Source organism: Aspergillus piperis, assembly GCF_003184755.1.
Source record: "Aspergillus piperis CBS 112811 unplaced genomic scaffold BO85scaffold_6, whole genome shotgun sequence".
Lineage (NCBI taxonomy): Eukaryota > Fungi > Ascomycota > Eurotiomycetes > Eurotiales > Aspergillaceae > Aspergillus > Aspergillus piperis.
Window position 1 is genome coordinate 877,289 of NW_020291596.1, and position 15,432 is coordinate 892,720.

The 15,432-nt window shown below is 49.2% G+C and overlaps 5 protein-coding genes across 5 annotated transcripts; 1 reads left to right on the forward strand and 4 right to left on the reverse strand.

The window, feature by feature from the left end:
• Window positions 1-735: 735 nt before the first annotated feature.
• Window positions 736-2,216, reverse strand: BO85DRAFT_418292 (uncharacterized protein). The gene has a single exon (XM_025657810.1). It carries the CDS (start codon window positions 2,177-2,179, stop codon window positions 845-847), a length of 1,335 nt encoding a protein of 444 aa, XP_025517063.1. The 5' UTR covers window positions 2,180-2,216; the 3' UTR covers window positions 736-844.
• Window positions 2,217-3,201: 985 nt separating this feature from the next.
• On the reverse strand, window positions 3,202-5,591 carry BO85DRAFT_394656 (methylisocitrate lyase ICL2). The gene is made up of 6 exons (XM_025656928.1): window positions 5,103-5,591; window positions 4,754-5,042; window positions 4,291-4,703; window positions 3,814-4,237; window positions 3,509-3,762; window positions 3,202-3,457 (listed from the first exon to the last, which is right to left on the reverse strand). Exons 1-6 carry the CDS (start codon window positions 5,521-5,523, stop codon window positions 3,450-3,452), a joined length of 1,809 nt encoding a protein of 602 aa, XP_025517064.1. The 5' UTR covers window positions 5,524-5,591; the 3' UTR covers window positions 3,202-3,449.
• A 223-nt stretch (window positions 5,592-5,814) lies between these two features.
• BO85DRAFT_518970 (zinc finger MYND domain-containing protein) lies at window positions 5,815-6,753 on the reverse strand (the record flags this gene model as incomplete). The annotated part of the gene is made up of 3 exons (XM_025665009.1): window positions 5,815-6,100; window positions 6,185-6,343; window positions 6,415-6,753. The coding sequence occupies 3 exons, from the start codon at window positions 6,751-6,753 to the stop codon at window positions 5,930-5,932; spliced, it is 669 nt and encodes a 222-aa protein (XP_025517065.1). The 3' UTR covers window positions 5,815-5,929.
• Window positions 6,754-9,828: 3,075 nt separating this feature from the next.
• Window positions 9,829-12,295, forward strand: BO85DRAFT_467849 (asparagine synthetase B family protein). The gene is made up of 5 exons (XM_025662218.1): window positions 9,829-10,056; window positions 10,116-10,573; window positions 10,632-10,715; window positions 10,771-11,032; window positions 11,083-12,295. The coding sequence occupies exons 1-5, from the start codon at window positions 9,888-9,890 to the stop codon at window positions 12,180-12,182; spliced, it is 2,073 nt and encodes a 690-aa protein (XP_025517066.1). The 5' UTR covers window positions 9,829-9,887; the 3' UTR covers window positions 12,183-12,295.
• Window positions 12,296-12,372: 77 nt separating this feature from the next.
• Window positions 12,373-13,563, reverse strand: BO85DRAFT_261714 (lactam utilization protein lamb). The gene is made up of 3 exons (XM_025655030.1): window positions 13,318-13,563; window positions 12,479-13,251; window positions 12,373-12,426 (listed from the first exon to the last, which is right to left on the reverse strand). The coding sequence occupies exons 1-2, from the start codon at window positions 13,443-13,445 to the stop codon at window positions 12,615-12,617; spliced, it is 765 nt and encodes a 254-aa protein (XP_025517067.1). The 5' UTR covers window positions 13,446-13,563; the 3' UTR covers window positions 12,373-12,426; window positions 12,479-12,614.
• Window positions 13,564-15,432: the final 1,869 nt, after the last annotated feature.

Sequence of the window (15,432 nt, forward strand, 5' to 3'; positions counted from 1 at the left end):
AGTACACTGTAGTATATGTATTGGCGAAGCCTTGATATTCATAGGGCAAATATTGTATATACCAGCCGTACTAGTTACCAGCAAGTAATCAGAAAAAAAAAAGACAGATTACTAAGTTTACTTGGTTTATTTACTTACTTTACCGAGCCAAGCCAAGCGCCGGCCCAGCTGAGGGGTACCATACACCTACTCAAAAACCAAAACCATACTTCTAGTATTGATGTGATATGATAGGATACTACGGAACTAAAAACCACTAATGGGAACTGATTGTAATTATGGAATTACTACTACTACTACTACTACTACTACTAAGGCTAGGATATACAACTTGTTATACTGTAGCACTGCTGTATCTAACTAGATATTTATCAGACACTATGATCATATCTGTGAATATTCCATCTTATCATCAATAGAGAGATATGAATATTGATAGGGCAGTAAGAATGGTTTGGATTAGTGGTGAAAAGGAGGGGGGGTGATGATAGTGATTGTGCGGAGAGTCGTTCGGTTCTATCTCGGTGGTGATGTTATTAAAAGGTATGACATGATGGTGAAGATGGATTGGGAATGTGGATGTTAAGTTAGATTCTTGGGGGATATGGAGTGATTGATATGTGGTAAATTTAGCGAGTATTTATTGAAGAGTCATAGTAGATTGTTTCTGCTCTTGATGTCCGGATATCGGAAGATGGGCATGTCTTTGTATAAATGAATTAAGTGGTAACAGGTGGGAGACAAGGAGAGCGAGAGCCCCCCCGTCGTAGGCAGTGATATTCCGTAGATTCGTAAGTAGTATGATGATATAGCCTGTTGGTAGCGGAGATAACAGTTCTGAAGGCTATCCTCTCCTCTGCCTGTAATAAGAAGGAAACACAAGTATATCGACTCCCGCATCTTCACCAGCTTGAATCAGTGGCGTAAAGGCCTCTTTGGCAGATGAACTTGCATGAAGATTCGACCAATACGTCTGGATTTCCACCTCCTCGAGATGCGGAAACTTCTCCTTCCGACAAGCCACCACCTCCAACAGATTGGAAATGATTTGATCCGTCTGAGAGGATTCAAAATGTGTCAGTGTAAGCCATTTCAAACCAGGCGGCAAGATCTCTTTAAGCGATGATACTCTTGGATGGTCATCACTCAAGTGGAAATTCAATAGTGTGGAGGCGGGGGTTCGGAGATCCCATAGCTTAGTGAAATCCGCCATTGACCCAAACCAGTCGGTTGGGGGAACGCTCGAGTCATCATCATCGTCGTCATCAAATGGTGCTTCCTGCATCTCCCCTCTATCATTCAGATGAAGGACCTGCAAGCTGTGCTTTTGCGTACAAAGAGCAGAGTGGAATGCCCGAGGACGGAAACTCATATATCGTTCTCCCCATATCACTTGGTTGGAGTGTTGGTATTTGAATTTTTCGAGATTCGCACATGACGTGATAAAGTCCGCCATGCCTTTGCTACCATTGGGATTTGCACCAAATTCTAATTCAAGAATTGGAGAGGTCCCCTTGGCAGGCTTAAAAGCAGGGTGGTCAATTGGAGTATCCATTGACTCGACCACGGAATCCAGGCTCACGGACCGCACGGACGGAAGGTGGAAGAAAGGGAGAAATTCGTTCTTGGGATACCATGCTTTGTTATCGTCCGAAGAGTCGATCCCGACGTCTTCCAAGTGCTGTAGGATTGGCTTCGTGTTGAATGGCTTTTCAAGCATTACGGCACGAGAGAGAACTCGACTGAAAAATTTGACTCCCCAGGTATAGTGCATTAGCAAGCTGGTCATGTTCTCCATGGTCAAGAGTAGTAGGCCAAGCCATGCATCTTCATTGTCCTCTATCAAAGCTTCCTCCCATTCTCTAGTTTCCTCCTCTGATTGGCTGATCCGATTCACAAGCGGTAGGACAGAAGTGATATCGTGATTCTGCTTCTCCCCTGTATAGGAGGACCACCAATGCAACCTGAAATATTTGATGGAAGATCCTATCGCGGGGTTCTCCTGGATGGCCAGGAGAAGAGGGCGAATCTGAGATCCCTCGATCCAGACATAGTCGTAGATTGCCTTGAACAGAACTGCCCGCCAACGGCGACAAACCAGGAGGAACTGGTATTTATCCTTAAACAAGACGATATTGTCAACAATAAGAAGGAGAATCTCATCCGGAAGGCGATCCATCTTGTCAGCCAAGGCGAATTAAGGAGATGAACAAGTCCGGCATCAAGCGGGTAAGGATTTTTCTGCTCTGTCTGGACCCCATTTTAGCGCGAAGGTTGAACCAGACGGAAGTGGTTGAAGCTAAGCCAGCTGAGGTGGGCTCAGGATGAGGACGGGGATGGATAAACGGAGAAAGAGAAAAAAGAGAGCGAAGCGAGTCAATTCACTTGAACCCAACAACAAGAAGTATAGAAACCCATCCCAAGGAAAAGGAAGTAAGTACCTTGAAATGGTAATTACCCTGAGAGGTAACGGGTGTTTCTGATACGCAGTATACTTTTCTGGTCCGCATCTATACTGATTGATTACTGTTGTTTCCAGCCAGATAGTTATTACGCGGATTAATACCGCCCCTTATGCCCGTACTTTTTGCCAGGACCCTGTATTTTATGCTTAGCGGTTCGGTTTCTCCCAGATGATCCACTCCGGAAGGGAAACTTACCAACTAAGCGACATAAACGTACATACCAAAGAACGCCTCGGGCATTTCTCCGGTTTCTTTCCACATTATTGTGCCAGCACAGCATCCTGAAGATGGCGCAGGATTTTTTCCTTCCTTTCGCTGAGGAATTACAGCAATCCCTTGCTGCTCTTCAAGGAACCTGTTTGTTGGTAGGGAATGATGACCAGCTCGGATCGCAGTGGGGCTGATAACATCAATGCAACAAACAAGCCTTTCTTAACCGAACCATGGACACATCCATACTAGAATACCCTGGGAGAGGGAAACGAACAGGTGTTGGCACGTGTTAGTATTACTTACGCTCATTCCGAGTGGTACAGACTTTTATTTACTAGTTATTAGATCGCAGGAGTTCGTCCCTGGGTAGCCGATTGGTTAATAGCGAACCCGCGTTCTTTCCGCAGGGCTGCATATGATGTATCGCTGCCCGGCAGTTTCATCCGCAACAGAGTTGCTTTACAGAGCGAATTTACTAATGTATAACAACACACACGCCTTGTCACAGGTTCGATACGATGTGACCAGATCTGAAACAGCTCTGTTACTTTCTTGAAGCATAAGACATGACACAGAATTAAATGACCTGTTCGGCCGGAGACTTCAGCGCGTATCGTAAATACAACCTGAGAGCAGAGACCGATACAATTAGTATGCAGTATACTGTGAGTTAAGTACAATCAAAGCTGAAGAAAAGCTGATTTTTGTCTACGTTACTACATTGAAGATTAATGTCAACATCAAATATCTACAATATTGTCATGGCTCAGTTTAGAAGCCTTATAATCAGTTAGTAACTGGTGTTGATGCCACTGAACCGTCGAACGTACCTTTCTCGGTGTTCCCCTCACCCATACTCTTACTGCTGCTGCTGCCACTTTGAATAGCTCCAAGAATGCCATCCAGGTATGGAGCACCGCTCCATTTCTGATGGGTCAGCACATCCACGCCCAGTTCTTTCTCGCGGGCCTGGACCATGCGGACATAGGCGAGCATGCCTTCATCCTTGAAGGCGCGCGAGAGCTCCGTCGTGATGGTTGCATTGGTGTGCAACCCAGCGAGAGAAATCAGTTGCAGAACAAATCTTACGTTGGTCAGCTACTGTCAACTTCTTGTTCAAAGAGTATTTACGTACCCATGTTGCGCTAGATCCCAGATGAAGGACTTCAGAGAAGCTTCATCAAAGCCCTGACCCATCCAGTTGAATGACGGGCTCAGGTTGTAGACCAGCTTCTTGCCAGGGTGCGCAGCGCGCACATCACCTGCCAGCTTCGCAGCCTTGGCAACATCCGGATCACCAGTCTCGACCCAAAGAAGATCCGAGTAAGGTGCGAACTCCTTGGCTCTCTTAGTGGCAGCAGCGAACCCAGCACGGTAATGGTAAAATCCTTCCCGGGTGCGGGGGGTATCGCAGGACCAAACCACCGGTGTCTGGGAATAGTCGTCTGCCAGGGCCCTGCGACGAGAGATAGAAAGGTCGGGGTTCTCTTGAACACGCTTCTTGTATGCATCGCGAGCGGACTGAGGCGCACCCTCTGCTTCGAGGTGTGCATCGACAGCTAAAGAAATCGCAATTAGTCAAGCCACAAATGGAGGTACCAAAGATCCATACCCTCATCAAAAGTGACAAGCTTGTGTCTCTTAACCCAGTCCATCTCGTACGCATCGATTTCAGAAGGAGCAGCTCCCTCTCGCTCCATGGCCTGCAAGGTCTCTGCGAGAGGTTCCACATTCTCTGTAACACCGAGAAGGAACTCGTGGTCGCGCACATCGATAGCACTGCTAATCAAACGCCCGCTCTCCGAGTCCGTACGAGCAATGACCAGGTTCTCGGTTCCCATCATATCCCACTGGAAACGTGCCGCGACAAGCCTGTTGATGTGATCTCCAATAGGCACAAGGACTTTGCCAGCCAAGTGACCACATTTCTTACCACCATGAAGCTGGTCCTCGAAATGAACAGCCGCAGCGCCATTCTCTGCAAAGAGCTTAGCCAGCTTCAACACGGCTGACAGTCCTCCGTGTCTAGATACATCAGCCAATCAGTCTTCAAGACCTCGATTAATCCAACATACCCTGTATCGCCGTCTGCAACAATTGGACGTAGGTAGTCGACGTAGGGTGTATCCTTCCTTTGTTCGGGCGTGAGCTTCCGCCTAGCATCCCACTGCTTCCGATCGTGCAGCTGCTGGGCCTTGAACAATCGCTGGACCTGATTTGGAACAGTATTGTAGGGATAGTCACCAAAGTCAGGAGACACCTCGTTGGTAGTAGTCAACAGAGAGGAGCATGCCCAGCCAGAAATGTACAAAACCTCCTGGTTGGGCGCCTGCTGGGTCATCTGTACAGGATCAATGGCACCCACTGCGGGGAGTTAGCATAGGCGAAAGGCCAAGATCGGAAACGGTCCAACTGATGACATACTGGTGTGAACTGGCTTCCCCTCAGCTGCTCGCTCATTCAGCAAGTTAAAAAGCTTCCTTGCCATCAACGAGCTGGGATAGGTCTGCTGCAGCGAGCCTCGTTTGCTAACGACATCTGCGGCTGAATAGGGCCGCTTGATACCCTCGAACCGCGGTGACGCCCACCACGCTTCCACATCTTTAATTTGTTGCTCATACAAGGCATCTTCAGCAGCACCAGCCTTGTCAGCCGTCGACAAAAGTTGGTATGAATCGCCCGGCAGTGCGGATGACACGAGGGGTTCAACGGGGGGCAACGTTGGTGCCGACATCCGCGGATAACCGCATGTGAACGAGCGCAAGGCAAGGCGAGATGGACTGCCGGCAGTCGAAGTGAGAGAAGGGATACGTCGAGGAATTCGACGAGGAACTGATCGAAGCATCGTCAAAACTCAAGCAAGAACGGATAGCGAACGGCTTGACATTGAAGGGAAAGGGAGGAATGAGGAGGGATGGAGTGTCTGATGTTTGGGGGGACACGGTCCGTTTCTCGGTCGGCCGATCACCAGCCTAACCTCGGTCTGGGGGCGGCAATCCCCCCGCTTATCCGCGGTCGGCATGGCGCCTTGTGTGGCTCCACAGGTGGCTGGGATAACGGTGAGGTTAAGCTATCCGTACATTTTGAGATCGAGATAGAAGTATGGATTCGTAATCACTTAGTACACTGTCTGATTATCATAGCTGCGTGCCGTTATTCTACCTATCTGACATACATCATCCACATGGGCGACTACCATAAACAATATCGAGGGATACCTCATCTCATGGCCACATAGATGTGTAGTAGTATCACAAAGCTCGAAGCCCTCTCTCATATGCGTCCCTTAGCATTTGGAAAGAAATCTCGGCAACAGGATCTGTACGGCCCGTGATTGTCACCAGAGTACGAAAGTCTCTATCTGCAATGATTTTGCACATCTTCTTATGTTCTTTCTCTTCCCATCCGGCTTTCTGGCAATCCTATAAAGATGGAACATAAGCATAAGAATTCATCTCTCGGCCCTATGCCAGCGCTCCAAATGAAGAAAACCTTATACTGCTCACCTTATCACAATACATAACCACACCACACTTCGCACATCTCAAAAGAGGCTTATCCTTCTTCCCACAGCCATGACACTTCTTGTGTGTGGCAAACCTCGCCGGCCAACATCTCATCTCGTTGCTCAGCTGGAAGAGCACTTTCATATTGCCAGGGAAGAACTAGTGGGCTGAGATCACCGGTTAGTACGTAGTGCACTCGAAATTGCTTTGCAGTGCACTCATGACTATACCTTGAAATACCCATAGTGCTCCTGCCGAACACCCACAGTACCATCGAGAAAGAGATGGCGTCTAGGAAACAAGATAGCCATAGTATTTCCGGGCTTCAATCTTGGATCATTCTCGATGGATCTGCCTCGATCACCCGTGTAAAAGGCCACAGTGACAGGCGAGTCGGCCCTATCGAACGTTCTCAGCACAAGTCGCGTGATCCGTTCGATACTGACGATCTCCACGAGTAGACATCCGAAAACGCCGCCGCCAGTATCAGGACAGGTATAGTCTCCAGGGAGATCTGAAATGGAGGGGAACACGCTTTGGTCTGCGAGGGAGGCGTAGTTACGCGGCATCTTTGGGGGATGTTGCGGACGGTGTGTAGACAGGTAGTTAAATAGATGGATAAAGGATAATAGGAAGAGAAGGGGGTAATTGGGTAGATAATCCTTCTAGCACAGATGCTCAGAAGGATTTCCTGGTGTATGAGGAGAATCGAGGTTGGGGTTTGACGCGATAATAAACACGATCGATCCACCGGACGCGTTGCTCTTTGAGTGAATGATATTTCACTTCTGAAGACGGTATTCTGGACCCTGACTAGTATACCATCTGCCAGTAGTATAACAGCTTATACTTACTAGAAGTTGTAGCTTGCCGAGAAGGAAGCCCTTTTGTTTTACCATCATCCCAAAGACGTAAATGAAGTAGATGAGGTTCATCCAAATAGTATTACCATCACGTACAATCATAGACGTCTCCAGGATACTCCCATAGCAGCGTTGTATTACACGATTCAGCATGTAACTCCCGAAAAGACTGACACAACCAACACAAAGCCCTCTTCAGGTGTATTTGCGTGCATTATATGAACGAGCGATAGTCGCGCACTAGAAGAAACATCTCAACGGCCTTCACTCACGGCTATACTCTGATAGGCATGGTATGCTGCCATAATGCTGGCGAGAAAGTCGTGACCCAGATCGCCTCTGTAGTCATAACCCAGACTTTCAAATCATGGGAAACTCTATGCCGTGAATGACAAGCTGGCAGCGGATCATCGGAAATAGCTCGCAACCTAATCTGCGCTTCATATCCAACAAAACGAAAATTTCAAGGAAAAGGACAATGCAAAGAGGGAACGGGACGAAATTGCCCTCCTTGAAAGATAGAATAGTTGTAATGTAATCCTAATCGTCCCCTTGTTCATAGTTCGTCATATTATGCTAGTGATTAAACAATATTAGAAGTAGCCCGCTTTCCCATAGGTCAGACCCACTGCTTTCATGCAGGTCGTAGCTACGAACAGCGCCCCAATCTGCCAGCAGGCCAACCTTAAACGCGAACATAATGACAACTCTGAATGAAGAATTACAAGGGGACTTGATAAGCCCGAATATCGCCGGTGGTAGGTAGTACAACCTTCTCACTACAGGAACAGACCTTGTAGACTGCCTTGACACACGCAAGGTAGCTTTATGCAACCAATTGATCGTCAGTTTGATCGAAAAACTCTGCTACTTACCCACGATAATCCTACGGCATGTTCGAGTAATTTGAAATCCAGACTCATCTAAGCACTCATGATAATGCAAGGCTCATCTGCTATGCCAAATATAGCCCACGTAAGGAACGGCAATCCTCAAACCCTCAGCTATCATAGCGGTGAGACGCAACGGCCCGCCAAGAAGAGGCTATTGGCACCGGACTGTTAAGCCAATAGCAAACAAGCCAGATTCAAATCCGGGTGGCGCACTCCACTAGACCTTTATCAGACAAGGTGCTCGGATTTATGATCAGTGGAATCGCCGACGGCTCTTTGATATAGTTCCTGGCCCTGAAGCGGGTCTCCGTCATGAATAGGGCATCCTAATACCATCCCTTGCACCGCCACGCCCCATCACTGGGATAGATGATTGTGATTTGATCACTGAGAGACGGTGTTTCGTACACGTGATTTAGGTGGTCACTAGTGTGCCCAACAAATTGTTCAGCTGGAATGTGTCGCGTATCTCCAGCATAGAGTCACATATATGTGCCTAGTCTCCATTAAATTGGAGTAAGTGGTGAGTTATTTAGTAAACCGCGTCGTGGGATTTGGATCAAGGGCGGCGGAACACTTCAGAGATCCGGATTCGTTATGTCCATGTGTGTATCTGGCGGCACTGTTGCACAGAAAACGAAGTCAGCATGCAGTTGTAGAACATGGTCAACCTAGAGACCTGATGACGAGAAGATCGAGGGCGAATCCGCGCGAAGAGATAGGGCTGGTTAGTGCTGGTTAGTGCTGGTTGGTTACAGAGTCATGGGGCCTCAAGACCGGTCCTGCGTTGACCCCACCATCTTCGAATTATCCTAATTGGAGCAAGACTCACCGAGGAAAAACGGGTCGAAAGTATTCGATGATACCATTTGGAGACCAATAGATTTGTTGCGGCCAGCCTCATCCCACTTCTTTGCTACGTGGTAATGAGGTTTCTTTGTGTGATCCAGTCAGCGCGTTTTTTCCGGAGTCCGAGCATTCTGCACCAGCCAAAATGGCTCAGATTATGAGAGACAAACCAGGTTTTGATAGATTGTTATATATCCCACAGTGGCGCTCGGAGGACAAGCTCGTACATATCTATGCTGTGCCATGACATGTGTCCTAAAACTTAATGTAGGCGCTGAGATGCGAGTCTTGGGTTATCTCGAAGTGTTCTTTGACGACGTGAGATATGGTTCGTCGGTCTTGCGGTTGAATCGGCTATGCCGGGGAACGTTCTTCCATCTGTGATACAGTAGATCTGTTCTGAATTGATTTCGAAACACCAATCGGAGGAGCACGCTAATGCACCATGGATAAGAGCAAGCACGCGGCCCTCGAACACTTCCCACGATGGAAATTGCCGTCCATATACATAGGTGGGGTGCTATTATCGCTTTGATCCTGGAAGATGCTTTAACTCTATATACTTAATTGAGACAGTTGCATGTTCAACTTTGAAGATCTCAAAGCACCAGGAGTTGCAGGTATTGGCCGAGTCAGGACGTGTTGGTCATGGGTTCGTTGCAGATAGAAGCTGAGCCAGGACAGTCGCTGATGCAGTGGAGTCAGGAGGTTTCCACTTTTGACCTCACCATGCCTTCCGTCGTTGCTGCAAGGAGCAACGCGAGGAACGTACTAAGTCTGCATTTTCGTTAAGCTAACAAACTTGCAGGAAATTGCCGTGGGGTGTGGAATATTCACTCGCCAAAATGGACAACCCCGTGCCCAAATCTGGCCATCATTCACACTACCGTTCAAGGCTTTCATTTGAGTTATGGAACCTAAGTGTGCATAGGCAAGCGTTGTGTATCAGAACCACGTCTCCTGTCGAACCTTGTGGCTGCATGCGTCTTCTCCAAGACTAACCTCGAGCTAATTGATTCGTTCCTACATAAGGAAGGAAATCTCGCACCTTGAGAGCTGTACCCCTAGCTCCTACATACTGAATACTGGAAGCTAGCCATGTGTGGACTCACAGCTTTTCTTGCCCTCCACGGGAGGTCTGGCTGGCAGCATGACGAGTTTACAGGCACTGGAGATTTGGAACAGAAGGTCAACGACAGTCTGGACCTGATCAGACACCGAGGGCCTGACGCTCAAGGGCATTGGCTTAGCTCGGACTGTCGAGTTGGTAAGAAGATATAACGTCTTGAGAAGTGGTATGCGATAAATTGACATGGAGAATAATAGGGCTTGGACACGTCCGACTATCAATAATCGACCTGAGTCCCGCCGGAAACCAGCCATTCCACGACAGTGAAGACAATGTTCATGCCGTTGTAAACGGTGAACTTTATGACTATGACCGTATCAAAGCTGAACTATCGGGCGAATATGACTTCAAAAGTAAAAGCGATTGCGAAATTGTCATTGCACTTTACAAACATTACGGAGAGTCGTTCCTCTCGCATTTACGGGGCGAGTTCGCTCTAGTCCTATATGATGCCAGGCGACAGCTGTTCATTGCTGCCAGAGACCGATATGGAATCAAGTCCCTCTACTATACGGTAATAGATGGCCGACTAGTGGTTGCCACTGAGATGAAATGTTTTCTGTCTTTCGGATGGAGTCCCGAATGGAACGTCGCCAATCTGCGGGAGAAGGGCTGGCTGTATGGGCCCCAGATGTACTTCAAAGACGTGAGCCGAGTGAGTGACGAAATCAGTACGACTTCTTTGTACCATGGATCACTGATCATGCAACCAGGTCGGTCCTGGCCAGTACCTCGTTAGCCAAGACTTCAATACTCCTCGGATGAAATCCTACTGGGATCTTGACTACCCCGATAAAGTGAGCAAGCCATTCGCGCGAGATGCTGAATAAATACTAACTTAGTCCTACACAGCATCATGCCTACCCACACTCAGAAGAAGAGACAGTGGCCAGAGTCCGGGAGCTTCTTCTAGAATCAGTGCAACATCGACTTCGTGCTGACGTGGGTGTTGGCGTATTCTTAAGTGGAGGGCTGGACTCTTCGGCCATTGCGGGTATGACGGCACATATTATTCGACAAGGCCAGAGCCTAGGAAACGATGCAAGCGGAAACCTCTCCAACCTAAGCTGTTTTACGGTCCAGTTCGATAAGACCAGTGGCTTGGATGAATCAGGTACTTGTCACTGGTCCTCCATGGTTCCACAATCCACTGACCAGTTCCAGATGTCGCCCGGAGAACGGCCGAATGGCTAGGAGTGGATTTCCACCCAGTCATTATGGACGAAGAGGCCATTGCTTCCAGACTAGAAGATACAGTGTGGCATACAGAGACACCCATACCCGACGTGAATGGAATGGGCCGCTTAGCCCTCGCAGAGGCCGCCCATGCAGCAGGCAAAAGAGTCGTGCTCACCGGCGAGGGATCCGACGAGCACTTTGCTGGCTACGCGGACTTCATATGGCGTTACATACTGGAACCGGACCATTCATGGGCCTCATCGGACACCATGGCTGAGCTATCGGAGGCACGGAAGGTCGCCCATGCGTTAATCGCCAAAGGCTTTCTAGGCGCACTTCCCCCTCCTTCTGATGCGGAGGCTTCACGAACTCTCAACGATAGTTCCGTGTTTCCCAGATTCAACGCAGTATTTCAGCCACGCTTCCAAAAGTGGGTCTACAAAGACAGTCACAATCGCCCTGAGCTGTTGTTTGCCAGAAGCTTTAGTGAGAAGGTCCTTGCAGACGTGGCTACAAAGTGGCATCCGTTGCATTCCTCAGAATACCAGTGGACTAAAAGTATATTGGCCAATTATATTCTCCGGTACCTCGGGGACAACATCGACATGGTGTACCAGATTGAGTCGCGACCGCCCTTCCTTGACCATCACCTCACCGAATATGTGAACGGGATTCCCCCTAGTCTGAAAATCAAATACTGCTCTGCGACAAAGACCTTCCGTGAGAAGCATATTCTTCGCGAGGCAATGAAGCCATTCGTCACCGAGGAGGTCTATAACCGTACTAAGCAACCTTATGTCGGTCCGACCAAGTACAGAAAGAATGGGCCGGTGTATAGGATCCTCGAGAAGTTAGTGACAGAGGCTAATGTCAGAGCTCTGGGGTTCTTGGAGTGGCGTGGGGTACAGGAGGATTTCGTGAGAGCCTTTCGCGATCATGATACACTGTCGTTCAAGAATACACTATCGGTGGCTCAGATGGTCGTTCTTGGGAAGCGGTTCGGGGTGAAGACGGCGGAAGATCCTCAGAGAGAGGTGGTGGCATATGAAGGGACTGAGAATGCGATGCTTAGGAGTCGATTGTAATATATGCTGTGTGTTGACACTAAGATAATTAGCACAGCCAATGCAGTGAACTGAAGCATTGTTGAGCTAGTTATGGTGCTTCGGAGAACCAGTCAGTATCAGCCTTTGTGCGTGGCAGTGGGAGCCGGAATCGGATAGTGATATCGGCAGTCTTGTGGCAACACTTCATGTAGAATAGTGAGATTGATTTGAATCCTTCACCTGCAAGTCTTCTTTGTCAGGAATTGAAGGCTTAGGTCATCATCTGCAAGGGGTGATTAGGTTGATATGACTGTGTGAATGTACTATAATCTCACCGAAGCTTTGAAGATGAGCGGTAGGATCTATCATTAGCTTACTCCCCAGGAAACACAAAGTATGGAACATCCACCCCCATCAACTAATCATTCTATTCAACACTAAACGCCATCACTTCCCCCGTTTCACCGCCCATCACGCAAACCCATTCGCCCTATTAAACTCGTCAACCACCTCCCTCGTCGCCTTCACAATCTCCAAGCACCCCGGCGAATCCGAATGACAACAAATGGTAACCGGATAATCCTTAACCCCCATCTGCACCACCGACCCATCAACAGCCGTGGCCGACGAATCCTCCACCTGCTGCCTCACATGCGCCTTGACATCCTCAATCTTCCATGGCTTCTTCTTCCGATCAATCACCAGCATCCCATCTGGCCCGTACTTGACATCTCCGAACAGCTCCGCCCAGAACGGCACCCCCAGCTCCTTCGCCGCTTGCTCCATGTATGTTCCTCCTAGTCCTACTACCGGAACCCCGGCTGGTATTCCCCTTATGACAGCCCGCGCGACTTCCAGGTCGCGACACATCATGCCGTAGAGCACGCCGTGTGGCTTGACGTGGTGGAGGAGGATGTTTTCGCGTGCTAGGAAGCCTTGTAACGCCCCGACTTGGTAGATGATATTGGCGGTGTGTTCTTCCGGGCTGAGCTTCATTTCGCGTCGGCCGAAGCCTTGCACGTCGGGGAGGCCGGGGTGGGCGCCGATCGATATGTTGTGCTTTTTGCACAGGGAGACGGTTTCTTGCATTATTAGGGGGTCACCGGCACTATATTAAAGAAGAGAGGGTTAGGTTTGGGGTGATTGTTTGGGGTTATGAGAAATTGCTGCGTACTGGAATCCACAGGCTACGTTGGCCTGGTCGATGAGGGGGATGAGTTCTTCATCCGGGCCGCATTTGAAGTTCCCATAGCCTTCGCCGAGGTCGACGTTGATGAAGACTTTGGTTCGTAGGGGAGGCATGGTGGTGAGAGTGGTTATGTGGTTTAGGGGTACCCTGTATGTGTGAAGTGGGTGACGATATATGGGATGGTTGTAAGATTAACTGTTAAGCTGTTGGAATACGTTCATGGTTGGTTCCATGGTCCTGGGAGGTGGGGTTGTTGGAGGCGGGGAACTGCCTATCGTAGTGTTGCACTGCATTGGCTGCATTGTGCCTAAGTTTTGGGCATCATCACGTATGCCGCATAAAATTGACTTCAGTGGCAACCTGGCATCTTTATCGATGCCTTGGAGATCCCCCAAAACCAATGTCTTGGAGGGATTACTACGACCCACTTGCGAGGGGTTCGCTGTGTCCGTCCAAAATAGCGTGCGGAGTAGGGATCCATTATCCCCTCATCTTCCCGGCGCCTTATCTCTCCCTCCCTCCTTCCCGCTCTCGGTTTCAGATCAATGCCGAAATCGGTCAATAAGCACCAACACCCAGGTGACATCAACCCATCAAAAGCTCGACTTTTCAAACCAGGTTCTCCTATGATGGCCCCCACGCCAAAGGACCCCAATGTAGCCTTATGTTGACACGACCATATTGTCAGGAGCGTACAAAGGATACTCGTGGAACACGTTCCGCACACCTGGGCACGCATAATTCCAAATACTTACTGCGAGCATGCCGTTATCCCGTCCAAATTGCTATTTCTCCAAAGCAGGGAAAGCTTAGGTGTTGCACCTGATGCTAGCTGTGCGACTGAGCCTTGCACACAACGCCGGGATGCATTCGGTTGCCGACCAGAGAGAGAGCCATTCGAGTGACGTTGAATGTCCCGGGGATTGGAACAAACACGAGGCCAGCAGTCATCCTGGAGACCAGCTTGATTCTTACTCGTGGATCTATCCGAGGGCGGAAGACATTGTCTAACATCTGGGAACAGGCGACAACCTTGTATAATAAGTCTAGACCATGGCATTGTAGTTGTATTCCTGGCAAACGGACAGACTGTCGGGTCGACTGACCACATGCCCTCCTTGGGATTCCGCCATGTTGATCGGAGCGTTCCATTGCAGATGGCGCTTCCTTAGAAGATGGGCAGATTTTGAGACGAGTTGTGATTGAAAGTCCGGTGCTGCTGATTGCTTGTCCTACCCATTGTGGAGCGGTCAACCGTTATCCAGGAATGGATGTTTTGGATGGTGTGGGACCTAGATAGGATAGACGGACGGTAAGTCAAGTAGTAAAGTCAAGTCTGGAGCCTGTTGCCTACTGGGAGATGTCTGTACAATCGTAGTATCTTCTGCTTTGTGCTTCGGTGGCTGTGAAGTCGAGGATAAGCCGGCAGGTGACAAGGCGAGGCGGTCGAATAGGAACGCGGGGATTACCTCCCTCCACCACCCACCAACTGCAATCAACTGCTGTCGCCCACACCGGCTGAACCTCTCCGATCCCTCTCAACTTCATCCTGCTCCCTGGTGGCGTCTGTCATCCTATCCCTGCCTCGCAGCGTTGTTTCAACATCGTCTGTGGTGTCCCCTGTGTTCAGTAACCCCTTCTTGAGGAACTGCTGCCATCTTTGTGTTTTTATTTCAAATAAAAAATATGCACTCACTGGTCCACGGGCATTTTCGTCCTCGCAAACCGTGGCGTTTGTCTCTTCCCCTCCCGCCTCCATCCATTATCATCGAAACCTGCATGAAAGGGAGAGTTCTAGCTCCAATCGCCATGCTTCCAATGGAGACCCGGCTCTTGTCTGAGCTCCTACCTCGGATCGACGAATCCGCGTCGCACAACTTGCACCAGCTGTCTCCGCAATCTGCTGCTCTAGTGCAACTCTTATCACCTGGAGGTCCCTCTCTCTCCTCACCGTCTGGGGCCGTCTCGGGGCGTTGAGTTATCTATCGCACATCCAGGCTTTCCCTATCTTTTCTGTTTCCCCTGCCATCGGACAGTCAAAACAGCCTTATCTGCTTTGGACGTCTCCACGAAAGCTGTTCGGTTGCTCTCCCCTCTTCC

Bases quoted from the DNA above. Each gene is read 5' to 3' on its own strand.
- BO85DRAFT_418292 (XM_025657810.1), bottom strand. From the start codon at position 2,179: ATGGATCGCCTTCCGGATGAGATTCTCCTTCTTATTGTTGACAATATC.
- BO85DRAFT_394656 (XM_025656928.1), bottom strand. From the start codon at position 5,523: ATGCTTCGATCAGTTCCTCGTCGAATTCCTCGACGTATCCCTTCTCTC. The intron at 4,704-4,753 runs GTATGTTGGATT...TGATGTATCTAG, and splicing joins GTTGCAGACGGCGATACAGG to ACACGGAGGACTGTCAGCCG. The intron at 4,238-4,290 runs GTATGGATCTTT...CGATTTCTTTAG, and splicing joins GCTTGTCACTTTTGATGAGG to CTGTCGATGCACACCTCGAA.
- BO85DRAFT_467849 (XM_025662218.1), top strand. From the start codon at position 9,888: ATGTGTGGACTCACAGCTTTTCTTGCCCTCCACGGGAGGTCTGGCTGG. The intron at 10,057-10,115 runs GTAAGAAGATAT...GGAGAATAATAG, and splicing joins TAGCTCGGACTGTCGAGTTG to GGCTTGGACACGTCCGACTA. The intron at 11,033-11,082 runs GTACTTGTCACT...GACCAGTTCCAG, and splicing joins CAGTGGCTTGGATGAATCAG to ATGTCGCCCGGAGAACGGCC.
- BO85DRAFT_261714 (XM_025655030.1), bottom strand. From the start codon at position 13,445: ATGCCTCCCCTACGAACCAAAGTCTTCATCAACGTCGACCTCGGCGAA. The intron at 13,252-13,317 runs GTACGCAGCAAT...TCTTTAATATAG, and splicing joins AACGTAGCCTGTGGATTCCA to TGCCGGTGACCCCCTAATAA.